Source organism: Aythya ferina (assembly GCF_964211825.1).
Source record: "Aythya ferina genome assembly, chromosome: 3".
NCBI lineage: Eukaryota > Metazoa > Chordata > Aves > Anseriformes > Anatidae > Aythya > Aythya ferina.
The window spans coordinates 13,398,919-13,411,339 of NC_140298.1; the positions used below are offsets into that span (position 1 = coordinate 13,398,919).

General features: G+C 41.0%; 1 protein-coding gene across 6 annotated transcripts in view; it reads right to left on the bottom strand.

Moving 5' to 3' along the window:
* Window positions 1–12,421, bottom strand: part of TTBK1 (tau tubulin kinase 1) — a 104,105-nt gene that overhangs the window by 56,904 nt on the left and 34,780 nt on the right. For 4 of the 6 annotated variants that reach the window (XM_084514783.1, XM_084514784.1, XM_084514781.1 and 1 more), the window contains 2 exons: window positions 10,451–10,591; window positions 9,259–9,363 (listed from right to left, as the gene is read on the bottom strand). In XM_084514783.1, the coding sequence (XP_084370909.1) occupies window positions 9,259–9,363; window positions 10,451–10,591 (246 nt within the window). Of the gene's footprint in view, window positions 1–9,258; window positions 9,364–10,450; window positions 10,592–12,421 lie in introns of those variants that run through there. The other 2 variants (XM_084514786.1, XM_084514787.1) reach the window with 2 other exon arrangements.

Here is a 12,421-nt window from a genome sequence, read left to right on the forward strand (position 1 = left end):
TAAGTAGCACAGAATATCCCCATGGAAAGCATGGGAAGTGCTAAGTAAGAAAGATAAGGTTTCCACACACTATTTATTACACAGAGCAGGGAAGAGAGCGAAATGGAAATGTTCTGGAGAGCTGTCAAGAATTAGACACATCTCACTTAGGATTTACAGCTCTTAATGCTTTCCTGGAGTCAGGTGGAGGAGACGGTCCTTTTCAAAGGAGGCAGAAGACAAAAGACTGCTGTGGCAATCACTCGGATACAGGAGAGCTAAGTCTAACCTCCCCCATTCCCAGACAGACATGAAAATCACACCTCCCTCCTTCCAGAGTGCACCCACACCTGTAAGCTACAGGACGCTTTGAGATGCAAGTCTGAGAACATCCATGTCAGAAGGGATCCATTTCACATGGAATAATTTAATATTTATTACTGAGAAAGAAAGTGTGTGACAGGCACTCTGTAACCTGGCAGCAAACGCACTTACCTGGCATAGGGGAGACTTGACCTGCAATCCAACTCAACATTCACTTGCCCGGGGAGCGAAGCCCCTGTTCCCTCACCACTGGGCAGAGCAATAGCTTTCTTTTCCTCCTTCTGTAGTTCAATGGGAAGAATAATCAGAGCTTCAAGTGGAACAGCACCAGTCAGAAAGGAAGGAATGACACATTCAGGTGTTTTGAAACCCCCTACAACATGGCAGTACTCAGAAATGGAAAATAGGATCTCAGTGCCCTCCAGGAGTGTATAGGATTTGAGCCTTGACTGCTCCCTTTTCCCTCACCCCTGTAGTACAAGAGCTCTGACTAGAAAGCTGCTACAAAAAAATAAAACCATCAACAACCTGACAGAGGTGATCTGAGGTCACCGTCACTGCACCAGGGCTTCCAGGCACAGAAAGCAAAAAACCAGCAAGTTCTAATGGACAAGATACAAAAGTCCTTGCTCACCAACAGATTTTGAATCAGTACATTTAAACTGCATAGGCTTTCCATAGTTGCAATGTTTTAAAACAGAACACAAACTCCCTTCTTAAATCCAAAATTTGGTACTCCAACAACAAGAGTAACAATGAGGACCTGTATATAATTTTCTATATTGTCCTGTAGTTTTAATGTTCTATAACATTCTGTAACTAACTCACTCCCACAGAAATGGCACTTTCATAATACATTAATTGTGCAATGTTTTTAAGACATAGGTCCGCTTTTTTCCTTCTTCCCATCTCTATGTGAATTAATGTGACTATGCTGTGCCATCAGCCTTTTCTGCAATTACCTTTTCCACAATATAAAGACAAAATTACGTCCTTTCCTAAGCTAATATAGCACTTTGAGTACTACAGCTTCACAGATCTGTTTATTCTACTGAAAAGCTGTTAATCCTATCAGTAACATTATACTCTTACACACATTTCAAGTAAAAAGTACGTATAAAAACTACTGGACTTCTATGTTTCAATATTTGGGGTCGTAGGATGCAGGAGTTAACATCCTTTGTGTTATTTTATAGCTCACTTTCCAGCAGGGAGAAAAACTACTCTATAGCAAAATGTACCATACTCTCCTCTTCTAATACCTTGCTCACTGCAGTGAAGGCTATTTTTAACACTGTGCACAGACACTTGGAAAATAAATACATCAATTAGCTGACACATTTCTGCAGCCTTCATCATGCTCGTCTACACAGGCTACGCATTGCCCTGCCCACAACCTCTCCTCTCTACCCACCGAATCACAGAGCCGCCCTCGCACATGCATGGTATTTTCAGCAAGGCACTGCAAACTACTGCAGTGCAGTCTGAGCCACGAGGAGACCGAGATCTAATCAATGGGCTGCAGCTGACTAAGCTAAAAAAAAAAAATGCTTGCTGAGCATAACAGCTCAGTGTCAGATCCTGCAAGCAGAGAGAGGCTCCTGGAAAAACATAGCAAAGCCTCTCCTCTCCTCTGTTCTCTAATAAATAAGACCAAGTTGCTAAAACCTCCATCACTTTCAATTAATATCCGTGGAACCACGGAGAATGTGTTGCTGAAGGCAGGGTGTCACAGAGAGGGGAAAAGCATAACGCTGTCTGTATGGCACGTTAGCGACAAGCCCAGCAGACTTGAACAAAGACCAGTAATGATGAAGGAGTTATTGTCAAAAAAATGACCTACATTAGCACTGAAGACCTTCACAACTCCACACACCTCCAGCATACGAGCACAGGCTGCTCATCATATTATCTGTCATGTCTCTGTTCCCCTCCAAGTTCAGATTTTCTACTCAGCCCTGGTTCTCTGTATTGAACACACTCTGCTGTAAAAATGAAGGTGAGATGACAATTTTTCTTGTACGCTTGCTGCAGAAGATACTTCCAAAAATTTTAAAAGACAACCTTTCAACCCATTCTCTAGCTTTTTAGCTCTGTTGTCTAAAATATGTCTCAGCAATGAGTGCTTACAGTTCATTGCTGCATTGCAAAGGTCGGTTGTGCAACTGGGACATTACAGGGAATAAGAAGACTCTTCTCATTTCTGCCTCAGTCATGGCAGAAGGCTGTATTTAGAAGAAGAAATGGTTAGTTTCATAGAAAAGGTCCATGTATTCCATAATGTCAAATTTGTTATGGACCGTCTTGGGATTCACCCCAAAATGAACATTTTCATGGGAGAGGGGCAAAAAAAAAAAAAAAAATCACAAAGGAAAAACTAGATCTGTTTCTCAGAAAAGAATCCTCTGCATCTGGAAGCAGTTATTAACTGGAGCTGAAGTAATAGTTACCCTCCACAACCCATGTCTTCTTAAACAGATCTCCAAGCCTTCCATGACTGAAAAACTGAGAAATGAACAGGTTAAACAAATGCCAGCTTCAAACTGTACCACCCCTCCTGGATGGGAACCCTCATGCTGGTAAGAAAGCAGATCTCATATCAGCATAATCTTATCAAAAACTACACTCCCCTGCCACCAAAGTTATGTAATAGCACAAATCCTGGGAAGATCCTGTGGGGAAAAGGGTACTGGAGGGGGCTGCGTAAGATTGAAAAAGAAAGGATAGCGGCCTTGGATGAAGCAGTGGCGTTGCTTTAAGTATTAAAGGAAGAAAAAAGTACTTCCTACGTCTCAGTAGCCTGGACAAAGTTCTGACTGACCCTAGATGACACTGCTCCCAAGCTACCTCCCCTCAGAGTCTCCACATTTCCAAATTTTCTTTTCCATACAGGTAAAAATGGGGTGCAAAGGTTCTGGAGGAACACCATCAGGATGGAAGGCAACATCAGTTCTTTCACGTATCTCTATTTTTTAAATGTTTCTAAACAGATTTTATATTTACTCATTTTCCTGCTGCTGAGCTAGCTTTCTCACAGTCGCTCACAAAGTGAAGCCCCTATAAATGCCTCAGAGTAAAGGGGCTAAGAAGTAAAGCACTCTAGAGCAAATTCTTTTGGTCACAGGTGGCAGAGATGGCCCAATACCTGCAACTGCTACTACCATCGTCCTGTGACCTATACAAAGATATGCTCTTTGCAAGAACAAGGCCAGCAGACACTCAGACTACCTCAGATTAGTCCCAGGGTCTGAAGTTTTCTCAGGTTCAATATGAAAACTCTGAAAAGCCATCCCCATCTCATCAAGTGTCACCACAGTGACCTTCGTTTTGTCCTGTATTCCTTTCCTGATGACTTTTGCTATTTAAAGTATCATAGCTTCACGAAGACGTAGATATTCCACAACATCAAGGTTTCACTTATCAGCTCTACTTGTCAGCTCAGAGGCCACTAACCAATATGGGAATTGGAACTGTTTCCCTCCTAAACACACCATGAGCATCACCTTTCACACTTACCTACTCTGAATTTCATCTGCCATTTTATAACCTCCTCCCTGTATTTTATAACAACCTTTTGCATTTTTTCCAGTGCAGTCCTTTTCTTTATCACAGCACACACCGTGTCATCGCTGCTATTTAGACCATTTTCTGCCCTGCACGCATACTCATCCAGTGCATACTATGTGTGGCAGCAAGTGATGCCTCAAGAACAAATGCATCCCTTTACTGGGATTTATTTAGGTTCATCACCTATTTCACTGACTATCTTGCTCCTATGTAACCAGAGAGAACAGAGGCTCTCTTACTCCCTTCTCAAGGCATTATAGTATTTTACAGACTGTTATAACATTTATTTTATTCTTCTTCTTCCAGGTTCTAATTACAATATTTCTGATTCCTCTCCAAGTGAGCTTGTCATTACTCTCTTCTGAATACTGTTTAGATCTGCAATACCCTCTTTAAAACTGGATGGGTGGTATCATATGCATTATTAACTCTGTTGTCTCATCTGGTTTTGTAAAAAGGCACTAAAGTTTTGTAGCATTCTTTACTCTGTTCCATATGGACCATAACAATTGCTTCACTGGCTCTATACATCTCATCTGCTATCCTGCCTCCAGCCCTAAAGAAGTTGCTTCTGGATATCTACAGATAGGGTACATGTAGTTGGGCAGATACAGTCCCCCTTGCATTCTCTCTCATTTTGGCACGTACAGTGCTAATTTGTAAGAAGTACCATGTAGTTTCACAGCCCACACAACAGAATGAATGCTTGAAATTCTCCTAAATGATGAAATCATTAGGGATATGGCTAGTTGGGATGCAACTAGGAAAAGCCTGTGCAGTTTTTCTAGGGGAAAGTAAGATCATTAACAGTGTTCTCTGAAGCACTCGTGCATATAGATGAGGATAACCTGGTCCATCCACCTGGTGCCTCTGCAGAGGCATCACGTGTAAGACAAATGCTTTGATGCAGGTCCAGAGTTGTCAAATGCAGGAGTTCTGGTGAGGTGGGGAAGGAGGTGAGCAGACTGCACAGCATCCAGAAGGGTGAACAAGAGACCAAGAGTCTTCACAGAGCCTCTGAAAGTGAGGATCCCAAACCCTTGCAATGCAAGGAAAAAGTGACAGCATGCAGCTACGTTCAAAGGAAAAACGCATGGGGACTCCCAAGAAGATGGGAGCTGGTGCAGGGAGGAGGCTCCTGCACCACACGTAGGTCTGCTATTGCAGAAGAGAGTTACCTGGGAGCAGGTGAGGAGTGACAAGGCCTGTCAAGGAGACCTCACAGCCATCTGAGCCTGATGAAAATGTTCGCACCAGGAAGCAAATATGTGTGGTGGTCACTGAAGACCCCTTCCTGCAGGAAATGTGTGCCCCATCTGACTTGATGTCTCAGGTACTTTGTGGCTTGTTGAGAGCCTGGATTTGGCATGATAAGGACAGAGTGCCACGGTTTGTGTGTCCTTCTGACTATTAACCCATGCTGCTCACTCATGGGAGCACCAGAAATACTATCAGGGGTGACCTAGAGTATACAGACACCGACTACTGATCGGTCTGCATAAAGCTCTCCTTGGAGCAGGTGATGAGATGGTCACTGCTGATAGATAACTGATGAGCAATAACTAGCACAAGTAACATAATGGTGATTGCTACTGACTGATCAAGAAGAGAAAGTAGATGAAGCCTCATTTAGACAACTGAAGGGAGCCTTACGCTTGCAAGCACTGGTGCATGTAGGGGGCTTGGCTAACCCTGCTCTCTGCCTGGAGAGGCAATACATCTGGGTGAAGCAATCCAGCAGTTTTCTGGTGAGCACTGAACAGAACCAGAAAATAAAGAAATTAAAGCGCAGAGTCACAAAAAAAAAAAAAAAAAAAAAAAAAAAAAAAAAGATAAGAATGAACAGGAGCACTGTTTCTTTTCTCCAGTATTAGTTCATTCTAAGTCTAAGGTTCAGAAATTCTTCGGCTACATGAATTCCTACATTTTCACCTGATGGCAAAGTACCACAAACAAGCAGGCATCTTGTGATCTCTCCCATTGAAACTTCACAGCTTTGAACAAAATTAAGATTCATTTCCTAGGAAAGGGACCTCAGGAGTTTCACAGTCCCAGAAATCCTGCTGCCTGTGACCAAGTTATTTTTCAGTAAATATGCAAGTAATATTTTTTTGGTGCTGCATACTAAGGGTAATGGACCAGGAATACTTTGTGCGCTATCACTGTCAGCGCTCCCTTGAGAAATTGGAAATCTCAGGTCAGACATGCCTTACTGGTTAAGAGCTGTGATCTGTTTTCAGTATTTGTCACCTTTCAAACAGGAGAGCATGGGTACTGGGGGCTTGGAGAAATGGTAAAGAAATCAGCATCTTCTCTGGAAAATTTGTCAAGCTGCCTCTCTTTCCCTTCATTTTTCTGTCCTCACTTACAAGCATTTGAAACAAAAACCTCTGGAAAAAAATAGCTTTTTGCACTGGCAGTCTGCCCTGATTATCATAATAGCCAGCGTCCCTCCTGCTAACCAGGCTGTTGACTCTGATACAGATGCTGGAAATGCTGATGGCAGCCAAAGTAACAGACTCCAGACCAGCTGTAAGAAGCTCTCAGCACACATTGGACATCAAATGGCTACATGGCTGATACACATCTGCTCTACCTGTCCAAAGGAGTAAACATCGAACAGTGATTTCTACAACTCTCAGAGAAATATTGAGTAATGAGACTCCTGAAAACAACTAATTTTTTCTACTTGCTGACGCAGGAAAAAAACGTTGCTGATGCTTCCTTACATACTTTCTGGTTCCAACCATCTTTTGTCTCTATCCTGCCATGTGAGTTCCTGCAGACTACTGTACAGGATATCCTGCAAGAACTGGCAAGAGACAAGTGATCGGAGTGTGAGACCATTTCCACGAAAGCAAATATGTGTAATAGCTTTCCTCCAAAAAGTGGCATTTGTGCTAGCATTAGCATCCCATGTAAGGTATATCAGAGGGTCAGGGTTTCAACTAATCTCTCAAAAAATCAAAAGGAAACATTTTCAACAACAGCCTATGCTATCTGCCTGCTAAGGGGCTCCTTGTCTCTTGATATCAAAAAAACAAAAAAATATCCATACTGTTTGACATCAGTGAATTGACATAAAATAATAAATTAAAAAAAATTGTGTCAATAAACTCTCTAGTGTATTTTGTTCAGTGGAATTGCTGGCCTTTCCCTTTTTTAAAATCAAGGGTGTTTTCAATACAGAAAACTGGCCAAAAATAAGAATGTCAAAGATTTTTAAAACAAACAAATAAACAAAAAACACATCACAACATCCTAAAATCCAAGTCCACCATCTGTATTACTGGCAAGTAATTCACAGTGTTTCAGAATAGCTAACAAGCAAGACTGAGGTTATGAATTTCGGTGGATGTAAAAATGGCAAGTATTTTTATGGTATTTTCCATAATGTAAGGTAATACATGAAACTCTAGGAAAGTGCACAGAACCTACCTGAGCAGAAAATGTCTATTAAAAAATTAGCATGACTGAAAGTTAAATTCAAAAAAAATGCATCCAGAAAAAGAGAGTGACCTCCTTCTCCTACATATATTTTATATTGTGCCTCAGAACCAAATGATGAAAAGATGCATACGGGATGATTGTATTACGTATCTGGGAATTTTACTCCTCACATATAAAAGAACTGAAAGAGAATGATGAAAGAGGAATCTACGTTATTGGCTTGAAATAATCTCCCTGGTGAAATGAAAGATTGAGCTCTTAATTAAAAAAAAAAAAAAAAAGACAGAAACAAAAGAAAAGTTTTAAAATATATGAAAATCTCTCGTGTCTTTATTCAGCATTTGGGATTTCTTCCAGGCACAGCTTCAGAGTGGCTCTGCAACAATGTGTTCTAGAGCAGAGTTTTCTACTTTTTCTGCCAGCGTGAAGCTGCTGCAAGGGTAAGTGCTTCACCTCCTCAATATTATTGCTCAGGGCTGATGGTTAACATCACTTTGGGCATCTGCAGCCTAACCCTCCCCACCTACTACAGACCAGTTACTCTAGAGAGCACTTTGAGTCTAAATCAGATTAAGGAGCACACAGAAGCACAACTAGGGAGAGTGCAGTGTGGGGGCAGGGAAGAGAAAATCTAATTCCATTTCCTTTCATACTCCCATTCACCCCATCTCCTTCCCAATCCCCTGTGCATTATCTGGGTAGCAATCTCACCGTGCTTCTCTAGGCAAATCTGAGTCCAGTTAGAACTCAATAGTGGTGCTGGGCAGCAGGGACACAAAGGAATCAAACAGCCTGCTGACTAAGGTATAATGATAAAAGGAACTGAAGTAAATGTTTATTTTTATTGTTTTATTTTTGCTTAAAAACAAGCACACATCACCTGAAGTATGGCATAGGAGAGCAGGTCTATGGGACTTTACCATGTATGACCCTCCCACACCTTGAACATACTTATAAAAATATGAAAAAAATAAAAGAAAAATCCCCACCTATGTTCATCTGCTCAAGACACAGAACTTGCTCACTGATCTTTTCTTTCTTCCCACTCCCTAAATGTATCCTGCATTAATGAGTCTTTGAATTTAGCTCTCACATTGTCAACAGTTTTCAGAACAACTAATATCTCACAGATGGAGAAGTTGTGGGGACCAAAAGGTATAAGCCTAGGATGATAAACAGAGAGATTGTCTGATCCCTCCAAGCTTGTGCTGTATTCCAGAATAAGTCTAGGAATGCTCTGACTGCAACTTGTTGGAATACCTGGAGTGTCTGAAGCTTACGGCACCCTTACGAAGTGACACCAGATAATATGGTGCTGGTAAAAGGACTGAAGATAAAACACAGGCCAGGTAGTACAAGTTGTGCTCCCTCTTCTTACCTCCTCTTCAAGCAGGCACACAAATACTGCCCCTAAGAAATCCAGTTGGTGGGCAATAGTCACAAAACCAGAACCAGACGAGGGTGCTAACAGCATTACGGTTCACAGGAAGCTCAGCCTCAGAGGTTGTGCTAGCCTCTAAACTCTTGTTGGTTTTAAGAGGCTTTATGAAGCCACCAACCTTGTTCCCCAGATCATGCTCTCAGAGACCTGAAGTACACGAGCCCTCAGATACTACAAAAGTTACGTGGCCAGCATTGGGTTCATTCTCTTTGCTTGGCCAGCATGCACCCAGTAAGTATTCTAAGTCCATGGAAAATACAATTAACCTGAAGGAAAAAACAATAACAATAAATAAAAGCCATACATCTTATGAGACAATAGCAAGCATCCCTTTGATCACCAGCTCAAAGTCAAGTGCTGCTTCTCGCCTTACAGAAAACGCAGTCCAATATAATGTCCAAGCATAACAACCACAAAAACAACAGAATAACAAAACCTCTTCCTTGCCTAAGCAATAGCAGAACTGGCAACAAAGAAATTACTTAAAATTTACTTACTGGCCTGACTTCACCAGTGGTGTTGGTATACTGACGGGCCAGACCGAAGTCTAACATGTAGCATTTCCTGTACGTTGAAGGTAAACGGCCCATGGCAAAATTGGACTAGACAAAAAGTAAAAAAAAAAAAAAAAAAAAGAATAAAAAAATAAGTGTGATAACAGCAACTTGGCTAAGAGCCACCATTTGTTGACAAAACGTTGTCATATAGCCTCACACACTGCTGGTGAAAACATGAGAGGAATTTTCAGAAACACCTCATGGTGCATCTTAAACACCATGACCTGCAGAATCACTGCCATACCAGCAAGTTCACTTCGCAGTTAAAATTTATCTGAAATTTAAATTTATCTGAACATTTGGGCATCTAAAAAACCAATGCTTTTGGTTCTTAGTAAATAAATTGACAACAAGGAAGTTGAGCAGCTCTCATTTAACTCCCATTTTGAAGTTGTGGCCTTTACCATACTGGATGGCTGCTAAAAGGATTTGTGGCCAGCCTCACTAGTGACAAGTTAGCTAACATTTCAGATGAATCTGGTCGACCAAAACCAGCTGATTTTAAAAACAGTGAATTGAACAAGAAAGACTGTCATGGCAATAGTGTAGCAAGAGGTGTTCAGGTCAAGCAGTTAAGAGTTATGAGAAAGAGAATATGGCTCCTGCAGAGAGACTTGGAATCATTGTGCCTCACCTAGGCATCTAGATGACCAACACTGCAACTGTGTTTTCCAACACTGGAAACTGTGCTCCAATCGGCAGTTGCTCAGAAGAGATTTAAAGGATTATTTAGTTAATGAAATGGCATTTATTCAAGTGATAGGTCATAGTACAAGACATCCTTTCTAAATTCCTTTTATATAGTAGTAATTGGTTGGACTTCAGATGATTGCTCAGTCAGATTGTTTCCTCATGATCCTCACTGGGAGAAGTATGACTGACAGCTACTAATCCACCATGGAATGGTCTCTGCCAATAAAAACTGGTTTGCTATGCACTTAAAGGAATAACACTGATATAACACTGCCATTTTATGTTTATAGAAAATAGCCTGTGTGTCAGACAGAGGGAGAGTGCAAGGAAGCCTAAATGCCCTCATTGAAATATGTCCATGTTCAACCCACCAGGCTGTCTTTATTGACTCAAGTATAACAGACATACCACCAAAAGGCAAATTTCCAAAACAACGTACAGGCTTGATGTCACGATGCAGGAATCCCACGGAGTGAATGGCTTCTATTGACTCCAGAATCTGTTTGCCTAATCGCAGTGTTGTGCTCAGCGTGAAAGTCCCTCGAGGCTGACTTCTTCTGAGATCTGCAAGATTTCGGCCCTGAAACAATCAATACAATATTTAAACTACCATAATAAAGCAGAGAGTTGCACAGCTGCAAGATCTAACATGTATCCTCCCAAAAGCAGAAATGCTAATTGGACATGTTTACCTATGTCTCCTTTATTTCTTCTACATGGTCTTCCAATGCTTCATTTTAACTTTTAACTGATGAATTTGCTGATAAGAGGATATTAAACTGGTATCCTGGGAAGTCAGATGATCTATTATTTGGGAAATAGGCAAGGAAGGGGCAGCAGTGCCTCTGATTGTATAAGCCTAGCGCCTCCTTACTGTCAAATCCAGTCTACACAGAAGCTGAATTAAGAACAACCTTTGACCTTTCGCTGAGACAAGTAAAGATTAGAGCAGGACAAATATGATAAACAGGTCATGAAGCTATTTGTTACAGCTCATAGAAGCAGTTTCATCACAAATTCCCCAGCACACAACTGTCTGGCTCAAGTTCAAGTCACCATTGTCGTGGCAATGCTGCAGTGGGGAAAGCTGTCTATCAGGAAAGGACGATTTTTTCCACTGATTTTAAAAATACTTTTTCAAAAAAATTTACTTCCAATTAATTTCCAATTTACTTCCAATTAATTAAATTTCTGGAAAAAAAATCTAGCAGTACAGCATGAAAATAAAAACAATTTAACAACAAAAAAAAGGGACAGACTTAACACTAGAATCACGTGTTCTTTGATCCCTGTCATCTCAGTTTTGCTTATACCTCTTTTGATTTGTAAAGAGAAATAAGGTTTTTAAATTAGTATCTTCTATGACAGATTACCCCTCTAATCCACAGAACTAATGCAGGTTATCAACTGATCAAAACCATTGGGAATAAAAGTACACTGTTTCAGATTGTGTGCATCAAGAATAAGTTATGCAGACACATTGATTATCCCAATAATATAAAACCAGTTGATTCTGCTTCTGCAGAGACATATATGCCCACAATAAAAGTCCAGGCGTATTCAAACAAAGTCCGCTGCAGAACATACATAAAAGATACCAAACATTTGATGAGAAAGCACAGGCTGTTCTCCAAACCAGTAAAATGCCACCTATTCATTCACCCATCTCCAATTGCCAAGTAAATAACTTGGACAGACGTTTAGGAGCCAACTGCAACTGGCTCTTTAGCTAAGACCAACTTTTCAAATTGGTTTCACCCCCGTCTTGCTCCAGGGATCTGGTGCCTTGAAAGCTACACTTGACAGACCAGCTAATACAGATTCAGCTAAGCAACTGCAACTGGTCCAAGTTTGTTCCTTAGTCTTATCTTTTTTTCTTTTTTTAACATTTCTGTGACATTTTACTAGAAGCAGTACAGATTTGTCATCATTATCCCGAAAGATCCTAGTTTCTAAATTGATGGCAGATTTCTTTCCCCTGTAAAGTGGTTCTTTGGACACTGATTTTTTTTCAGTAAGATTTTTTTCAGAGCTGTACATTGAAATGTTCCACAATTTTCCCCAGCTGGTTTGGAAAACAGTCTCAGATACCTGCTCTCTAGTCATGTGAAAGCTGTGATCATCCAGTATTGCCCTCAGGAAAAGACTGGAGATTATTTTCCAAATAAATACAACCAGGCAGGCTGAGAAACGGAGCAGATGCAATGAGTTGCATGGCTTAGACTGGAAGCTTCAGTCCGTGTGAGCAAAGAGAAAGGGGTAATTGCAGTACACTACAGCCAGAAGGATGCATGATAAACCACATGGTGGCAGACCTTGAAGTTGAAGGGGAATTTTAGCCTGAAGAGTGATGGTGCAAAACGAGCTCTGCTTTAAGCAGCAAAGCCTTCATTAACAAATAATGAAATAC